A 16,556-nucleotide genomic window follows, 5' to 3' on the forward strand; every position below is an offset into this window, starting at 1 on the left:
TTAACAAGTCAGGATTTGGGTTTAAGGCTGGCTAGCAGTCCTGGTTTGTTAAGAAGAAACAAACCACAAGCCCAGGTTTTAATGCAACACTAAGCTGTCCCCATCTTGGCTTGTTTGTCCATTTGCACAAAGCAGGAGAGAACAAGCCACTGTTTCATATACACATTGCGATCATGCAGCTCTGCCTGCTCTGCAGGTGCTGAACAAGGAATAAGAAGTGAATGCTCTCTTGGAGACTTACAGCCTCCTTTGTGTACATTCTGGCTTAGTTCTGATAACAGTAAACTTGTGCCTAGGTAGCAGCACCTCTGGTAGCCTGTGGGGGCTCACATAGGGGCTTCTGCAAGACAAATAAATCTCCCCCCTTTTATTACTCACAATTATATATTTACATCATAGCTTTACATCTTACAATAATACATATTCTTTGTTTTCAAAGTATATTCGTGATTATTATTGTCATCATTCTTAAGTCAGCAGATATTACTACACACAAAACAGAATAAATATGTAATTTTAAAATCATAATATTCTTCATAAATGAATGACTTCCCGCCTCTTCCATTTTGTACCAATAAACTTATTGCTTATATTTGTCTATTGTCTTTTTATTTACTATATTGTCCTTTCTATCAATTTGCCTTTTATATTAGTTGTCTACAGAAACTACTCAAAGGCCGTTGCCGTTTTAAGATTGCAGCAATAAGACAAATAAATCATTGCACTTAGAAAAGCAGTATGTAGGATGTGTGGGAGGGGGCTAGACTAGAATCCTTTTTCCTGATATGGATTTTATTTGTAGAACGAAGGATCCACCCACACTTGCAGTATGAAGGAACAGAGCTCATGTTTACTATATGAGTGGAATCAGACTTCTGAGGCAACCAGCTTTCCTGTTTAAGCTGTTGTCTGGCAATTTAAACATTGTCTCACACAATTTAGGAAAACAAACTGTTTATATCATAATTAATCCCCCAAACCATTATTTCCAAGTACTTTTAACACACTTTAATTGTACAAAACCCAAAATGATTAAAGATCTCAGTTAAGAAAACGATGGTAGCAGATCAAATGGGAAAGCTGGCTCAGATACAAAAGGTTGAATCTCTCAAAAGAGGAAGAAATCCCACAACTCTGTAAACCACCAATAATGCCTTTCAAGAATGCCTGTGTACAGGTCTTATGAATTTGGGGTCCGCAGATGGGATTGCCAAGAAGCTTTTAGATAAACTTAATCATAGTAGGACACCAAGTAGCAGATGTATTCAAGGCCAGAGTGTCTGAGTTCAGGTGGTTGCTAAGCAACCTGTGGCTATGTGATGGCAACCAGAGCTCCGTGATGAATCTCAGAAGATCTGTTCAGCTGGACTGCATGTTGGCAATAAATTGATGCCCCAATTTAGCTCAGACTGGCTCCTATTTGCCAGAAGTAAGTGCCTTGTTGTTTCTTCTATAACTAACTTGCAGGAATGGATATGGCATTTTTGTGGTCCTCTACTTTTTGTTTTTTGTATTTCCATCCTTGGGGGTTCTGTGGCGGAAATTTCCCCTCTTCCTTTTCAACTTCTTCCCCCCTCCCCATCCAAAACAGCACAATCAGCTAACTCCCCCAACCCCCGGTCTCTCCAAAGTCCATGCTGGCACATGTGTTGATTTTTTTCTCTAGAAAAGAAAGTGACCAACTGAGGAATTGAGCATCATGGATGTGGCACCAAGTCGAGACAACAAACTGAAGCAAAGAGGGTACGTTTCCTACAGCTTTCAGTTTGTGGCTTGAGAAGCTGACAGTGAGCAATGTGTGGCCCAATATTGCAAGTGTGTGCTAGAAAGCAGATAAGCAAATGTAGAGCATTGAGGGGTAAATGAGATGTGATCCACTCCTTTAGCCCTTGTGCAGACTGAACCAGACTGGGGCTGCACTGTACGGAAGGGTCTTTTTTACACTTTGTCCCACCACAGCCCACCATCGTCCTGATGTGAATTAGGCTGCAGTAATTTCTTTTCCATTACATACAGCAAACATGGCGGCGGGAGCTATGGGGAGGGATAAGTTCAAACAAGGGCAAATAGTCTAAACTTTACCCCTGCTATTTATTTGTTTTAAAACCACCCAACTACAAAAGGGATAGACATGAACAACATCTCATATACTTTGATCCTGACTAGTACAGGACTAGTGGTTCAAAATCATTGTTCATAGAATGGGTGCAGAGAGAGTTCTTATTAATGAAGGGTCAACTTCTCCATCAATAGTTTTGGATGGTAGGGCCGACTGAATGCATTTAACAGAGTTAAATCACAATATAAAACACTCAGTTGGGTAGAGCAGGGTAAGGGACAGCTAGAAACACAGAATCATAGAATTATGGAGTTGGAAGGGACCCCATGGGTCATCTGGTCCAACCCCCTGCAATGGAAGAATCACAGCTAAAGAATCGCTGGCAAAAGATCACCCAACCTCTGTCAAAACAATCTTCAGTGAAGCAGGGTCCACGACTTTTTGAGTTGGGGAAGAACATTTTTTTTCACCTTATCTTAGGGTAGGAAAAGGAAGCAACAAACTCAGTTTTTAAGAGGGTAGATTTACAGCCTGCTCCTATGCAAGCAGTTTCGGATGTGGGGAGCAATTTTTGTTTGGGGGACAAAAATGGCCTGAGGGGAAAGGAATAAGATTCCTGGCCTTTCCCCACAATATCATGCCAGTCATTCCCTTGCTTCTGTAGCCTCAGCAACAGCACAGTATGAAATAAAACAGACTAACAAGAATAATGGAGGTACATAATGTAATATCCCCTATTATGCTTTCATATTTTCTGTTGGCTAATTGCACCAGGTTCTTCTATACAAAAATTGATGGACAGCCATTAGATGTCTGTCTTTAGGCATGAGTTGAAGCTGAGGAGCCATCACTTTTGCCATCTTTGGGAATTCTACAATGGCTCTTCCACCACCCACCCAGTCCTCACTTAGTCTCTCCCCCCATCTAAACCCAGAAACTTTGAGGAAGAGAATGCTTGGCTGCAGGAGTGGATCCACGAAGAACTTGCTCATGGTGAAGTCTGGCAGAACCAATATGAGGCACTCTTGGGACATCAGGCCCAGCTCTGCTCCTTGCTGCAGGCCAAGAGGTGAGAGGCTCTCAGAGCGGGCACCCAAAACTAGGGATGGGGCACAGGGCAAAAAACTGTCAGTGGCTGCTCTAGATTTGCCTACAAAGGGTGTGTTTTATTTCCAGTTCAGTTTTTCAGGCTGTTTGGTGCCTGAGCATTAGCCAACCTTCGCAGGAAGCAGCAGCAACTATTCCTCTGGTTGGTATTAATACAGTGGTGTAGCACTGGTTGCCGTTGCCTGATTCGCACCCCTTCAAAAATTGTTTATCAGGGGCCACGGCTCCCGGGCACCCTGCACCATAGCTGTCAACGTTTCCCTTTTTTTTAAGGGAAATTCCCTTATTCCGAATAGGATTCCTTGCAAGAAAAGGGAAAAGTTGACAGCTATGCCCTGCACGCTACACCCCTATATCAAGAGATTTTTCAGCCATTTCCCCATTGTTGCACTGAGTTGAAAAAGAGATGCACTGTTACAAAGGATGCTGGAATATATCTCTTGGATTGTGTCAAATAGATGCTTGGGGTAACAGAATATATTTTAGGCAGACAACAAGTGAAAGAGACAGGAGTCTCTGGCAGGGAGGCTAGGGCCTTACTGTGTAAGGGAAGAACTTATTGCAAGGTCCTGGTGCACTCGATCCTGGGGGATACAGCTGACTCTCCCCCTCTGCAGTTTTGAACCCCTGGAGAAGAAGACCCGGGCACTGCAAGAGGAGCTGGAGGACGCCCAGGACGCCCTGAGGGAGTTCCAGAATCGAAGCCGTCAACGCCACCTGCGTATCCACAAGCAAGTGAGACCCTTGCAGGGAATCTTTGGGACTCCTTTATTCTCTCTCTCTCCCCCCCCCCCCCCGACTCTTTGGTAGACGTTTGTACAGTCATTGTTTCATGGAAAGAAAGAGGTGTGGGGATTGGCTTTGTGGCATGAAGCTCTAAGCACTCCCTGCAAATTTTTGATGAGGGGAGGGGAGGTGCCACTGGAATGGTCCCACGGATGAATTGGATGGATGTTGCATCCCTTTAGCTCAGTGGTTTTCAACCAGTGTGCCGTGGCACCCTGGGGTGCCTTGAATGATGGTCAGGGGTGCCGTGGGCAACACTGGCCTCTGTCCCTCTTTCCTTCCCTCTGGTGTCCTCTCCCATCTCGGCCTCCCAAAGGCTTGCACAGCTGTTTGTTGCAGCAGCCCTGGCTACAAGCTCCTCAGGTAAATGGTGCCTCTGGGGCTGGCCAGGGGGTGCTGGTTGACAGGAGCTGAGGTGGCCTCGGAGTAAGCAAGCACGTGGGCAAGGGAGCAAGTCCCAGGCCCCTGTGGGACAGTGTGAGGAGGCACCTCTTTTTGGGGTGGGGATGGGGGACAGAAGTAGCAGCCCAGAGGACTCCCAAGGAGAGAGGAGAGGAGATGAGGGAACACTCCACAAGGGAGGGTGTTTGAAAAAGAGTGAGAGGCTGCCAGCTCTGCAGGCAAGGAGTCAGCAAACTTGTTCGGCAGGGAGCCGGTCCACTGTCCCTCAGACCTTGTGGGGAGCCAGACTATATTTTGGGGGGGAAAATGAACGAATTCCTATGCCCCACAAATAACCCAGAGATGCATTTTAAATAAAAGCACACATTCTACTCATGTAAAAACACCAGGCAGGCCCCACAAATAACCTAGAGATGCATTTTAAATAAAAGGACACATTCTACTCATGTAAAAACATGCTGATTCCCGGACCATCCGTGGGCTGGATTTAGAAGGTGATTGGGCTGGATCCGGCCCCTGGGCCTTAGTTTGCCTACCCATGGGGTAGCATTACTGGGCTCCTGAGCCCCACAGAGGTGCCACAGAGAAAATGTAGTTGTTCAAGGGAGCCGTGGACTCAGAAAGGTTGAAAACCTCTGCCTCAGCTGTTTAGAATGTCAGTCTTTTAGCACAGAAATCCCATTTTCTGCCTTAAGGCAAACATTCACAGTCTTTCTGTTCAATAGTGTCCGCCATTGAAAGTCAGCACCCACCCACCCTGCTTTGAAGAGGGTGACTTCAGGGAACATCAGGGGGAAAGAGTAAAGATAAGGACCAATTTCCATATGCTGATTTAGTCTAAATGCCTACTTCAGGAGCGATTGGTGTAATTCAATACCTCTCACGATAGCACCTGGCTATCAGGGGTGTGTCTGCTGCTCTCTCTTCTCATTGGACAGAACTGAAGGCAGGCCTGTGGGAAAGTGCCAGCCAGCCCTGAGTTCTATGAACAAAGGAGGGCCATCAACACGATAGATAAGCAAGCCAAGCCTTAACAATTATTATCTTAACCCTGTCTGTGGCATTCTTATTTTATTCCTCTTAGGTCAGCCCAAATTCCAATGGGTGCTTCTCCTTCTGGAAAGGCCCTTTGTTCCATGTAATAAGTTTAAGGGGAAAAAAACACAATTTAATCAGGACAGCTTCTTGCTTTTTTCCATTGTGCTTGCCCGAGGGATGAAGGGGGGCGGGGCGGAGATAAAACAATCTTGTTCCGTTGTGTTGTGTCACTGTTGTTTATAAGCCTCCTTCCAGTCAAAAAAAGGCCCTCAGCAGTGGATCTCAGACTTTTCCCTTTACTGTCCACTTGAAAATTGCTGAGGGTCTTGGCAGACCACTAAATTATTTTTCTGACTGTTGTAACAGTGATAATGCACTGTGCTAGATGCTGTGTGATTTTAATTATATTTTTACAGCATGCCACCTGAAAGAAACTGGTCTGCAGACCGCAGTTGGGAAATCCATGTTTTAGAATCAACAGTTAAAGGTTTTGAAGTCCAGTGTTTTAAACAGTACTTAAGAGTGACGGCACTTTATTCTGAAATATTAACGCAACAGACATTATTATATACTGTTGTTTTCTATGTTTCGCTTCTTAGCTCATAGCTTCTGCTTCTTCCTGGGTCCAGAGATGATGTTTTCTATTTTGCACATTTCCCCAGCTCCTTATCTGAATTCTTACATACATTTTAAGAAAAAACAAAACTAGCATTTGGAATTCAGCCTCTGGGTAAGAGGAACCTTCCATCTGTGCAAAATTAAAGGATTCCTTCCCTCCCTCTGCATACTGTACTGTTGTGCGGGTCGTTGTGCCCCCAACTCCTTCTCCCTCCTAAGCCAATTTTGAGGGAGCATGACTCACTGAACTGATGGGGTTTATAAAAATGAATCTCACCCAATAGATTTCTATGATGATGCTAACAGAGTTCAGTGTTAATAAGCACCCAATTTATTTTAAAAATTGCTTTCTTTCTCCTGAGCTGGTGCAACATGATGGAGACACTGGAAGTTGCCTTGTGCCCAGTCCACCTAGCTCAGGACTGTTGGTGCTGACCAGCAATGGCTCTTCAGGCCTAAGGGGGGAAGTCTTTCCTAACTCTGCCCGAAGACATTGGAGGACTAAATTTGGAACTCTGCATGCTAAGCTAGTGCACTGCTAAAAGGAGGAAATAAGGTACCTGAGGTTACAGACACCTCAGGTTACAGACGCTGCAGGTTACAAACTCCGCTAACCCGGAAATAGTACCTCGGGTTGAGAACTTTACCTCAGGATGAGAACGGAAATTGTGCGGCAGTGGGAGGCTCCATTAGCTAAAGTGGTACCTCAAGTTAAGAACAGTTTCAGGTTAAAATCGGAACTTTGGAATGAATTAAGTAGTTACTTGAACTTACTACTTTGCCCTAGAGAAGACATTTCAAGCCTAGGTCCCCACATCTGCAGAATACTTCTACTTACTTTATAGTATTGCTGTACATGAAACAGAAGTGCCATACTGTACAAATTCTGATTGTGTTCAGGGGTAAAATTTAAGACATTCGCTTCAACTAATGAGTATGTATAGCAAAAACAAAACAACAAGGCACATACAGTTTCAAATAGATAACATCATACGATATTACACATTTACTTTGATATCACATTTGCACCATAAATTTAAAGTACCCCTTTAACAGTCATGACCCCCCCCCAAAAAAAAGAATTCTGGGGACCATGGGCGTAGCCAGGATTTTTGTGAGGGGAGAAGGACTTTGTTTGGGGGGGGCAGGACTTTTTTTGGGAAAGAACCAATGTGATTGGTCAGTTAAGTATTTCTATTGTTTTACTTGATGGGGCAGCTGCCCCCCCCCCCCCCCCGGCTAAGCCTATGCTGGAAACTATAGTTTGTGAAGGATGCTGAGAGTTGTTAGAAGACCCCTATTTCCCCCACAAAACTATAATTCCCAGCGTTCCCTGGGAAGAGGGATGGGCTGTTAAACTACTCTGGGAGGGGAAATAGGGATCTTCTAACAACTCTCAGTACCCTTAACAAACCACAGTTCCCAGGATTCTTGGGGCAAGCCACAACTGTTTAAAGTCGTATTATAGTACTTTAAAATGTATGGTTGGGGGGGGTTTGTGTGTGGCAGGAGGGGAAAAGAATTGACATAGAATTATAAAACTGTAGTGTTGGAAGTTCTAGTCTAACCCCCTTCAGTGCAGGAATCTTTTGTCCAAAGTGGGGCTTGATTCGAACCCATGACCCTGAGATTAAGAGTCCTTCCCTTCCCATAATCTGAAAGGGAAAGAGGAAAGTCTGTGCAGGTTTGTGTGTTTGAATAGAGGAGGCTACAGAACTCAGTCTGTTCTGTCTCTGGGAAGCAAGACTTAGTTAGAACTTTCCATCTCTTCTCTAAATTACAGCAGAAGGAAAATCGGAGAATGGCTGAGACTGTTAAAGAACTGGAAAAAAAGGTGAGAGCTGCTTGATGTGGCAAATTTAGCTGGGACCAACCAGCATAGGTTCCATCCGTCTTCCTGAAGGTCTTGGTTGTCCTTGCGGCAGGATCAAGTCATTAAACTTTTCTTAGATGGTGCCACTTCACACTGCAAGTGAGGAATTCACATGTTTGAGTGGTGACCTAGCCAGCAAAGAACCAAAAACTAATTGCAAGTAGAAAACTAGCAATGCCAAAGACATGGGTTTAACCTTAATCCAGGCCTGCTCTTTTTCTGTGTGCAGTCAGTCTTTTTCACAAGCCAGCATTTGAAAGTGCTCACAAGATGCAGTGCAAGCACACCATTTGAATGGCAATGCCCATCAGCTTTGAGGGCCCCCAGCCCCTTCAAATATTTTATTGGTGGGGCAAATGGACCAACTCTACTTAACACTGTGCAAGTTTTAACCGCAAATTGTCTCAAAATGATTGCTGTCCTAGGTTTCAGTTCCTTAAGCGCGCTTCTCAGAACTGCTTCCCTCCATGTGCCCAATCATGAAATCTTTTGTTCTTACTATAATTGACTTGCATATTGTAAAGAAATCAACTTTGACTTGACTATCATTACACAAAGGTCTTCAAGCAACAGTTGGAGGAGAAGTCCAACAAGGATATCCTAAAGGAGCTGAGAACAGAAGGCATTGAGCTGAAGGTGAAGGTCACATTCTTTGTATGTCTTTGTATAAGGACCAGCTGATGGCTCTATATCAATACATAAGGCAGATGGAGAACCTGCAGACATCCAGATGTTGATGGACTCAAACCCTCATTGGCCACATCCAGCATGGCCAATAGTTAAGATGATGGGAGGCATAGTCCAGTAAACACCTGGAGGGATACAGGTTCCTCACACCTGGCCATGAACTGTAAGAAAAACAAACAAAGCAAACCCAGGAACAATGATAGAACCTAGAAGCGAAGTACTCACTCTGATAGGATAGTTTACCTTCCTGCTGCAGTGGTACCTATTTATCTGCTTGCACTGGTGTGCTTTCGAACTGCTATAGCTAGGAGGAGCATTCTGGAATGTGTTGATAGTAACATACTTTGGGATATTAGTTTTGAGAATGGAGGCATTAGAAGTTAACAAAGGTATTCCTGCTTTTGTTGGTGACATGCTTGAGGGTGTGCTTTCTGCTTTTGGAGCACAGGACTTTGCTCCCAACTTGCTCAGAGGGTGAGAAATTGAAAGGAGGTTTCCAGGGTTGCATGTCAACTTGACTGAGACAGAAATAGGACCCAAAGGCAGGGGTAGCCAGTCCTATGCCCTCCAGATGGTCAGAGAATAGAATTGTAGAGTTAGGAAGGATTCCAAGGGTCATCTAGTCCAACCCTCAGCAGTGCAGGAATCCTGCCCACAGCCATCCCTGTTTGGGTTTGAACCACCAGTCTTCTGGTTAACAGATGCACTGACGCATTGCACCATACTCCTTCCATATTTCCTGACCTTTGCACCTGGCTACCTCTGATCTAAAGGAATAGAGAACAGCTCAGATGGTAAGTGGCTGTGCATTTGTGTCTGAATGACAAGGCTGCTAATGCAAGAATACTCTTTTTTTAAACCTTACTCCACAGAGGCACTTGTCTGAATGGGAGGCCAAGTGGCAGGCAAAGAACGACAGGATCAGACAGGTAAACTCAGATGTATTTGAGCTTTCGATATACACATGTTCCCGGTGGTAAGTTAAGGCAACTTTGTCTCTTTGGCTCAAGGAAGGACTTAATGTTGAAGCAAGGCTCAACTCCACAAACTGCTCTCAGGATCTCTTAGCTGCTACCATGGCTTGGACAACGGCTCTTACAATTTATTTGTAGGAATGTGTTGCAAAGGAAGTGCAACTTGAAGGCAGCATCTAAGGCTGGAAACAGACTGTTTTTTTCATAGTACTTAAGCACATAAAAGAGGGCGTAATTTTGAACATACAGTGATGAATAATATCATATTTTTCCAGACCCCATATCATCACTAGTAAGACTAATTTAGTATTTCAGGCTAGGAGGAACGTTAGGAGTTGAGGAACCTTTGTTGTTGTGGGTGGAACCTGAACAAAAGAGTTCTGTTTTGTTTTGGGTGTTTCAGAGACAGCACCAGATTGAGAAACTCAGCAGCACCATTCAAGGATTGTCTCTGAAGAGCCAGGTATGTCCCAACCATCCCAGGGAATCATGGATTAATAGAATCATAGAGTTGGAAGAGGCCCAAGGCTCATCTAGTCCATTTCCCTGCAATGCAGGAATCTCAACTAAAACATCCCTGACAGATCAAAAAAAAATTCCTTCCAGTAGCACCTTAAAGACCAACTAAGTCAGTTCTTGGTATGAGCTTTCGTGTGCATGCACACTTCTTCAGATACCACTTCTTGGTATCTGAAGAAGTGTGCATGCACACTAAAGCTCATACCAAGAACTGACTTAGTTGGTCTTTAAGGTGCTACTGGAAGGAATTTTTGTTTTGTTTTGACTATGGCAGACCAACATGGCTACCTATCTGTAACTATCCCTGACAGATGTCCACCCAACCTCTGCTTAAAAACCCCCAAGGAAGGAGAGTCCACCACCTCCCGAGGGAGTCTGATCCAATGTCAAACAGCTCTTACTGTTGGAAAGTTCTTCCTGAAGTTCCTGAAGCATGAGAAAATATCAACCATATCAATCTTTATTACGGTCCAGAGACCCAACAAATTGTTACAAAGCAATGCACAATTCAGACAGCCTACCTCCAGGTTAAACAAGCATTTTATTCAGACTTAAAGGTAGGGATCATTGGTTCTTGCAACCACCGATAAAAACTTTGCCGCTGCTAATGTTCTAGCGTTTGTCCAGTCTTCCAATAGGAACCTGACATAGTGAGCCTCTGATTTTCCCGGGAAAGGTACCAGCAAGGGTAATATCAGTTCAGCCCTGGCTTGCTCATATTTTGCACAGTGCAGCAGCAAAATATGTTTTATGGAATCGATGTCTTGATCACAGGAGCAAAGTCTGTCCTGGTGGGGAACTCCTCTCAGCCTGCCATCTAACACTGCAGAAGGAAAGACGTTTAGTCTGGCGCATGCACAGTCCATATGGGCTGCGCCGCCCATACGGCTATCATATCTCCTCTCATATCTCCTCTGCGCCACCACTGGCTATCATATCTCCTCTCAGTCTCCTCCTTACCAGGCTAAACGTACCCAGTTCCGTCAGCTGTTCCTCATAAAGCTTGGACATGCCCTGGCAAGTTCAAAGTAGTTCCAAATTAGTTCCCATATTCTTGGGAAATCCTGAACTTTTTTTACAGGCCAAATCATTGGACTAGGAAATATCATTAATCCTCGTCCCCAAATCCATAACATATAATATAGTACAGTACTCAAATTCTCCTGTCCTGTCCCCTCCAGTTCATGGCTGATAACTGAGTCTGCAGCCTGATTGAACTGGGATTCAGAGAATGGAGATTTCTAATGTCTAAAAAACAGGTGTTGCTTTTCTTGTTTCTGTCTCTCTTAATTCCAACAACAAAGGAGCTGCACAGAAACATCACCCTCTTGGAGGACAGTGTGATGGAAGCTCAGCAGGAAATGGCACTGTAAGTTTAAAGCAATAATGGTTGCTTATGGTGAACTGGAGAGGCAGAGAGGCAGACTGCATAGCCAGCATGGTCTATGTTTATGATAATATTTTATTCTCTTGCTAATTATGCTGTTTTAAATGAGGGCCTTCTCAGTAGTGACTCCCGCCCTGTAGAATGCCCTCCCAGCAGATGTCAAGGCAAAGACTTCTGTCCAAAGACTTCTGAAGGCAGCCCTGTTTAGGGAAGTTTTTAATATTTGATTGGGAGCTGCCCAGAGTGGCTGGGGAAACCCAGCCAGATGGGCAGGGTATAAATAAATAAATAATATTATTTCCTTTGTTAACTTTGCCACATTAAATGTGCATTCCGTGGTTGACCTCCTCTGGAATGTTTTATTTTGAAATAACTTTAAGATGATAATTTAGTTTCCTGTTAAATATGTAGCTTTGAATGTATACTTTATATCTGTCTTTCTTCTGTAATTTTGTATTCTGGATTGTTTTATTTGATGTTTAATTGGGGTTGTAAACAGCTTTGATTTCCCCCCCTTAAAAGTAAAAAGCAGTAATAAAATGAAATGGTGATGATGATGATGTTGATGTTGAGGCCTGTTCAAACCCACCTGAGTGGCCTTGGGCAGGGCCTTCACAAATATCACCATTCGGGAATAATAGTTGCAAGCACCAGAGGTTATTGAATGTGATGAAGTGTTCTCTCCCACTTTAAGAATATAAGCTGCCTGGAAATTGTAGAGCAAAAACAGACATCCCTGGGTGTATTTCAGGGTTACCTGTGTGTTTTCTCTTAAAATTTGTTTTCTCTTAAAATGTTTGGGGTTAGTATTAAAGTTTGCTACAGCTAGCAGTAGTTTACGTACTATTTTTCCACACTACACATTGTGTGTGTGTGTGTGTGTGTGAGAGAGAGAGAGAGAGAGAGAGAGAGAGAGAGAGAGAGAATGATTTCTATATTTTTCACAAGTGATAGAAGCTTGGGTAAATGCTGCATTGGGGGCCTACAAATCAACATAACATTCTCCCTAGGGTTCAAGCAGAATCAAAGGGGAGAAAGAAGGAAGTACAATCAAAGTAACTATGTTTTGGGCCCACAATATATCATGCCATCGCCGCAGTGTCCTTTCTTCTCCTGCCTTCTGTTTTGCTCCTTTCACAAACTTCTTTCACGAGCTTTTCCTTTTGGAGATGTAATACTATGTTCTGTTTCAGATTCCAGAAAGAGCTACTTTCAGAACAAGTGGGGACCTCAAATGGGGGCTTTCTTTTAGAGGAACGAGCATGTGACCAGATGGTATGAGGGGCACCAATTATATGCACAAAGTGCAGGGGGCATGTGAGTCAGGGGACATGACCTTTGTGGTTTACGTGAAATGTTTATGGGCTCAAGTCAGTGCCATTCTTGGGGTTCAGACAGAATGTAAGAGGGAAATGATAGCATATAAACCCTGCTTTAGTACCCCAGAAACTTCAGAATTCAAGCAGCACAACTGAGGTAGCAGCGAATCAAATCCTTCAGTGTTCATCCTTGCCTCATTTCTTCCTATCTAACTCCTTGTTGCCAAAAGAAGGTGTAAAAATATAGATCAGTGGTGGGAAGCCTATGGTCCTCCAGATGTTGATATATTTGGAAATAAAACTCATCCGTGGTTCACTGCAGGGGTGCCAGATTCCATGCTCTAGGGGGCATTCTTGGTCTACAGCAGAATATAGGGGCTTTTTACAGTACACATGCTCAGCCAATCACTTGAATTTCAACATATCCTTTTTTTGTTCTCCCAGAAAAGGCTTCCATGTTTGGAACTAAACAGAATCAGTTTCAAAGAGCAGCACCCTTCCTGGTAAGTGATCAAACAGATTATCAGAGAATATCATACAAACAAGGGAGGACACAGTGGGGTGAGAATTTCGGGGTGAGGAGAAGAAGGGAAGGCACAGACATTGCGCACTGATGTGGTTGGTAGGTGGTTTTCAGGCTGTGTCCAAGGGAATATTAGCATTCTTGCAAAGATGAGGGGTTTCTCAGAGAGAAGATACTGAAAAGCAGGATCCCCTGGAAGACACTTTGTCCATACAATCAGGGCCGGATTTAGGTTTGATGAGGCCCTAAGTTACTGAAGGTAATGGGGCGCTTTATATAATCAACTGTCCTTTGTCAACAACAAATTGTCACTGTTTTTTGTGTTGAATATATGCTATATGGTAATTTATTGACCTAATAGGTATCTAAAGCCATTTGCACATGTTGCCCTGCAACCAATCTGTGCAGAAGGTAGGCACCCTATATACAGAAATGAGCAAACAAGTGATATTTTAGGGAGCCAGCTAGCAGGCAGGGCCCATGATTTACATCATAGGAGCCTAAAAGGTAAAGGGACCCCTGACCATTAGGTTCAGTCGTGGCTGACTCTGGGGTTGCAGTTTCATCTCACTTTATTGGCCGAGGGAGCCGGCGTACAGCTTCCGGGTCATGTGGCCAGCATGACTAAGCTGCTTCTGGCAAACCAGAGCAGCTCACAGAAACACCATTTACCTTCCCACCGGAGTGGTACCTATTTATCTACTTGCACTTTGACGTGCTTTTGAACTGCTAGGTGGGCAGGAGCAGGGACCGAGCAACAGGAGCTCACCCCGTCATGGGGATTCGAACCACAACCTTCTGATTGGCAAGTTCTAGGCTCAGTGGTTTAACCCACAGCGCCACCTGCGTCCAATACAAAACACTGTTGCTGTATGTGGGTTTTATTTTATTTGTTATTTATCTTATATTTTGGAAATGTACACCCAGTTTTTTCCCCTTTAATTTTTTTGGGGGGCCCCAAGAGAGTGGGGCCCTAAGCTATAGCTTGTTTAGTTTATACGTAAATCTGGCACTGCATGCAATACTATCTCCAGCAAATGTTAGGTGGACTCAAGGGTATAATCTCAATTCATGTGGTAGACTTGACTAGCATGCTTTGTGTACAGTTTGTGTGCCTTGCTTAGAACACTGCTCAGAGTCCCTTGCAACACGTAGATGTTTCTTAGCAGACAATAACTCCCCAAAGACAGAACCACCGAGAACCAAACCATCTTGTGCAGCTGACTTGGAGTTTGGTGTCTTCTTTTGTTTTTGTGTTTCTGCTTGTAGGTCATTCTCTTGCATCTGTCCCCAGCGCCCAACTCTCCGGGACGCTTGTAGCTTGCTGTGGGCATTAGCCAAGGCCTTGCTCCTGATCTTGCTGTTGGCTGTGGGCCTCCACTTCCTCCAAGGCTGGTTCTCCAGCCAGCCATGTCTGCAGATCTATTCAGCTCCTTTGCTTTATATCCAGCCCAAGAGGTTACTGCCCCCTTTAACTTCGTGAAGGCACCTAGGCTTCTGTGGTTGAATGTCCTTTAATAAAGTTTAGTAAGAAGAAATCTGAAATCCACCATCAAACACCTGTCTTTGTGTGGTTGAGTTTTGTTTTAACAAATAGGCGGTGTGAGGGGAGGATTGAATTTATGGCTTAAAATTACAATAAAGGTGATTCCAACTAAACGTTAGGAAGAGACTTCCAACAGTTGAGATCTGTTTGACAGTGGAATGGACTTTCTCGGAAGCTCTCCTTCATTGGAGATTTTTAAGGAGAAGCAGATGCCACCTGTCATGGATGTTTGAGCTGAGATTCCTGCATTGCAGGGGGCTGGACTAGATGACCCTTGAGGTCCCTTCCCAGCTCTACAATTCCATGATTTTAAATCAGGAATGTGCTGTGGGGAGAAGAAGGCATTGACTCACCCTCACCCTCTCCCCAGCCCAGATCAGAATCCTCACCAACATCCTCCGTCTGCTATTTATAACAGAAAGAAATCCAGAATGCGGCAGCTAGACTGGTGACTGTATAACACCGGGCCTGAAAGACCTGCATTGGCTCCCAGTACGTTTCCGAGCACAACTCAAAGTATTGGTGCCAACCTTTAAAGCCCTAAACGGCCTCGGCCCAGTATACCCGAAGGAGCGTCTCCACCCCCATCATTCAGCCCTGACACTGAGGTCCAGCTCCCAGGGCCTTCTGGCGATTCCCTCCCTGCGAGAAGTGAGGTTATAGTGAACCAGGCAGAGGGCCTTCTCGGTAGTGGCACCTGTCCTCATCAGATGTCAAGGAAATAAACAACTATCTGACTTTTAGAAGACATCTGAAGGCAGCCCTGTTTAGGGAAGATTTTAATGTTTTATGTTTTATCATGTTTTTAATATTCTGTTGGGAGCTACCCAGAGTGGCTGAGGAAACCCGGCAAGATGGGTGGGGAAAAATAATAAATTATTATTATTATTATTATTATTATTATTATTATTATTATTATTAGCATTGCTGTGAATAGCAGGCCTCCAGGGCTTCCTGTTCTGTTCAGGACTGGCAGGCGCAAAAGTCTGAAGCCCCTTCCCCATGCCAGAGTTCTGATCTGGCTAGGATAAACCACATCACATACTAGCTATTTGTTAAAAGATGCTGTCAGAGTTGACAGTAGCAATCACCTGGCAAGGAGGTGAGCAGGAGGAGGTCCTGCCATGCTGCTCTGAACTTGGACCACAGCATAAAAATGATCCCTCCTGCTCCAGCCACAAGGGATTTGCAGTGTCTAAATTTGAGGTCCCCTTTGAACTTGAGGCCCTATAACAAATGGCTCTCTTGCCCATCCCACTATTAGCCTGCCCTTTTTATGTTATGCCTTACTAGATTTGACCCCAAATTATAACCTTAAATCTAAAGAATTAATTTCCTTCCTGTTCAAAGCAGCTAGACTAGTTATTGCCCAACGATGGAAGGAAGACTAATATACCACCAGAGGTTTGGGTTCATAACATCTGGAGCATTGCTCTATCAAAACACCTCACATACCATCAGCGACTAATCAAAAGATACATTTGACACAATTTGGTCTCCTTTTTTCTCTCTTTATTGAAGAACAGGGTATTTTAATGCCAGCATCAATGCAGAGGTGTCTGTGGATGGGATATATTAATTGTAAATGTAAACCAGATTGCTAGTGGGTTCCTACTGAGGGAATTTGGCAAGCCAACATGACAGGGATGAGAGATTGAGGATTGAAGTGATCACTCTCTGATATTACGGCAGTGGATAAAGCTGTATTCCAACATTTG

At 44.1% G+C, this 16,556-nt stretch overlaps 1 protein-coding gene across 1 annotated transcript; it reads left to right on the forward strand.

The window, feature by feature from the left end:
• The first annotated feature begins 1,281 nt into the window (after positions 1–1,281).
• On the forward strand, positions 1,282–14,849 carry LOC310835008 (uncharacterized protein). Its single transcript, XM_083719652.1, has 12 exons — positions 1,282–1,429; positions 1,667–1,743; positions 2,994–3,128; positions 3,784–3,901; positions 7,794–7,844; positions 8,442–8,519; positions 9,443–9,499; positions 9,948–10,007; positions 11,368–11,432; positions 12,644–12,725; positions 13,214–13,272; positions 14,562–14,849. Exons 2-12 carry the CDS (start codon positions 1,700–1,702, stop codon positions 14,773–14,775), a joined length of 963 nt encoding a protein of 320 aa, XP_083575778.1. The 5' UTR covers positions 1,282–1,429; positions 1,667–1,699; the 3' UTR covers positions 14,776–14,849.
• Positions 14,850–16,556: the final 1,707 nt, after the last annotated feature.

Source organism: Podarcis gaigeae (genome assembly GCF_964106915.1).
Source record: "Podarcis gaigeae genome assembly, chromosome: 17".
Lineage (NCBI taxonomy): Eukaryota > Metazoa > Chordata > Lepidosauria > Squamata > Lacertidae > Podarcis > Podarcis gaigeae.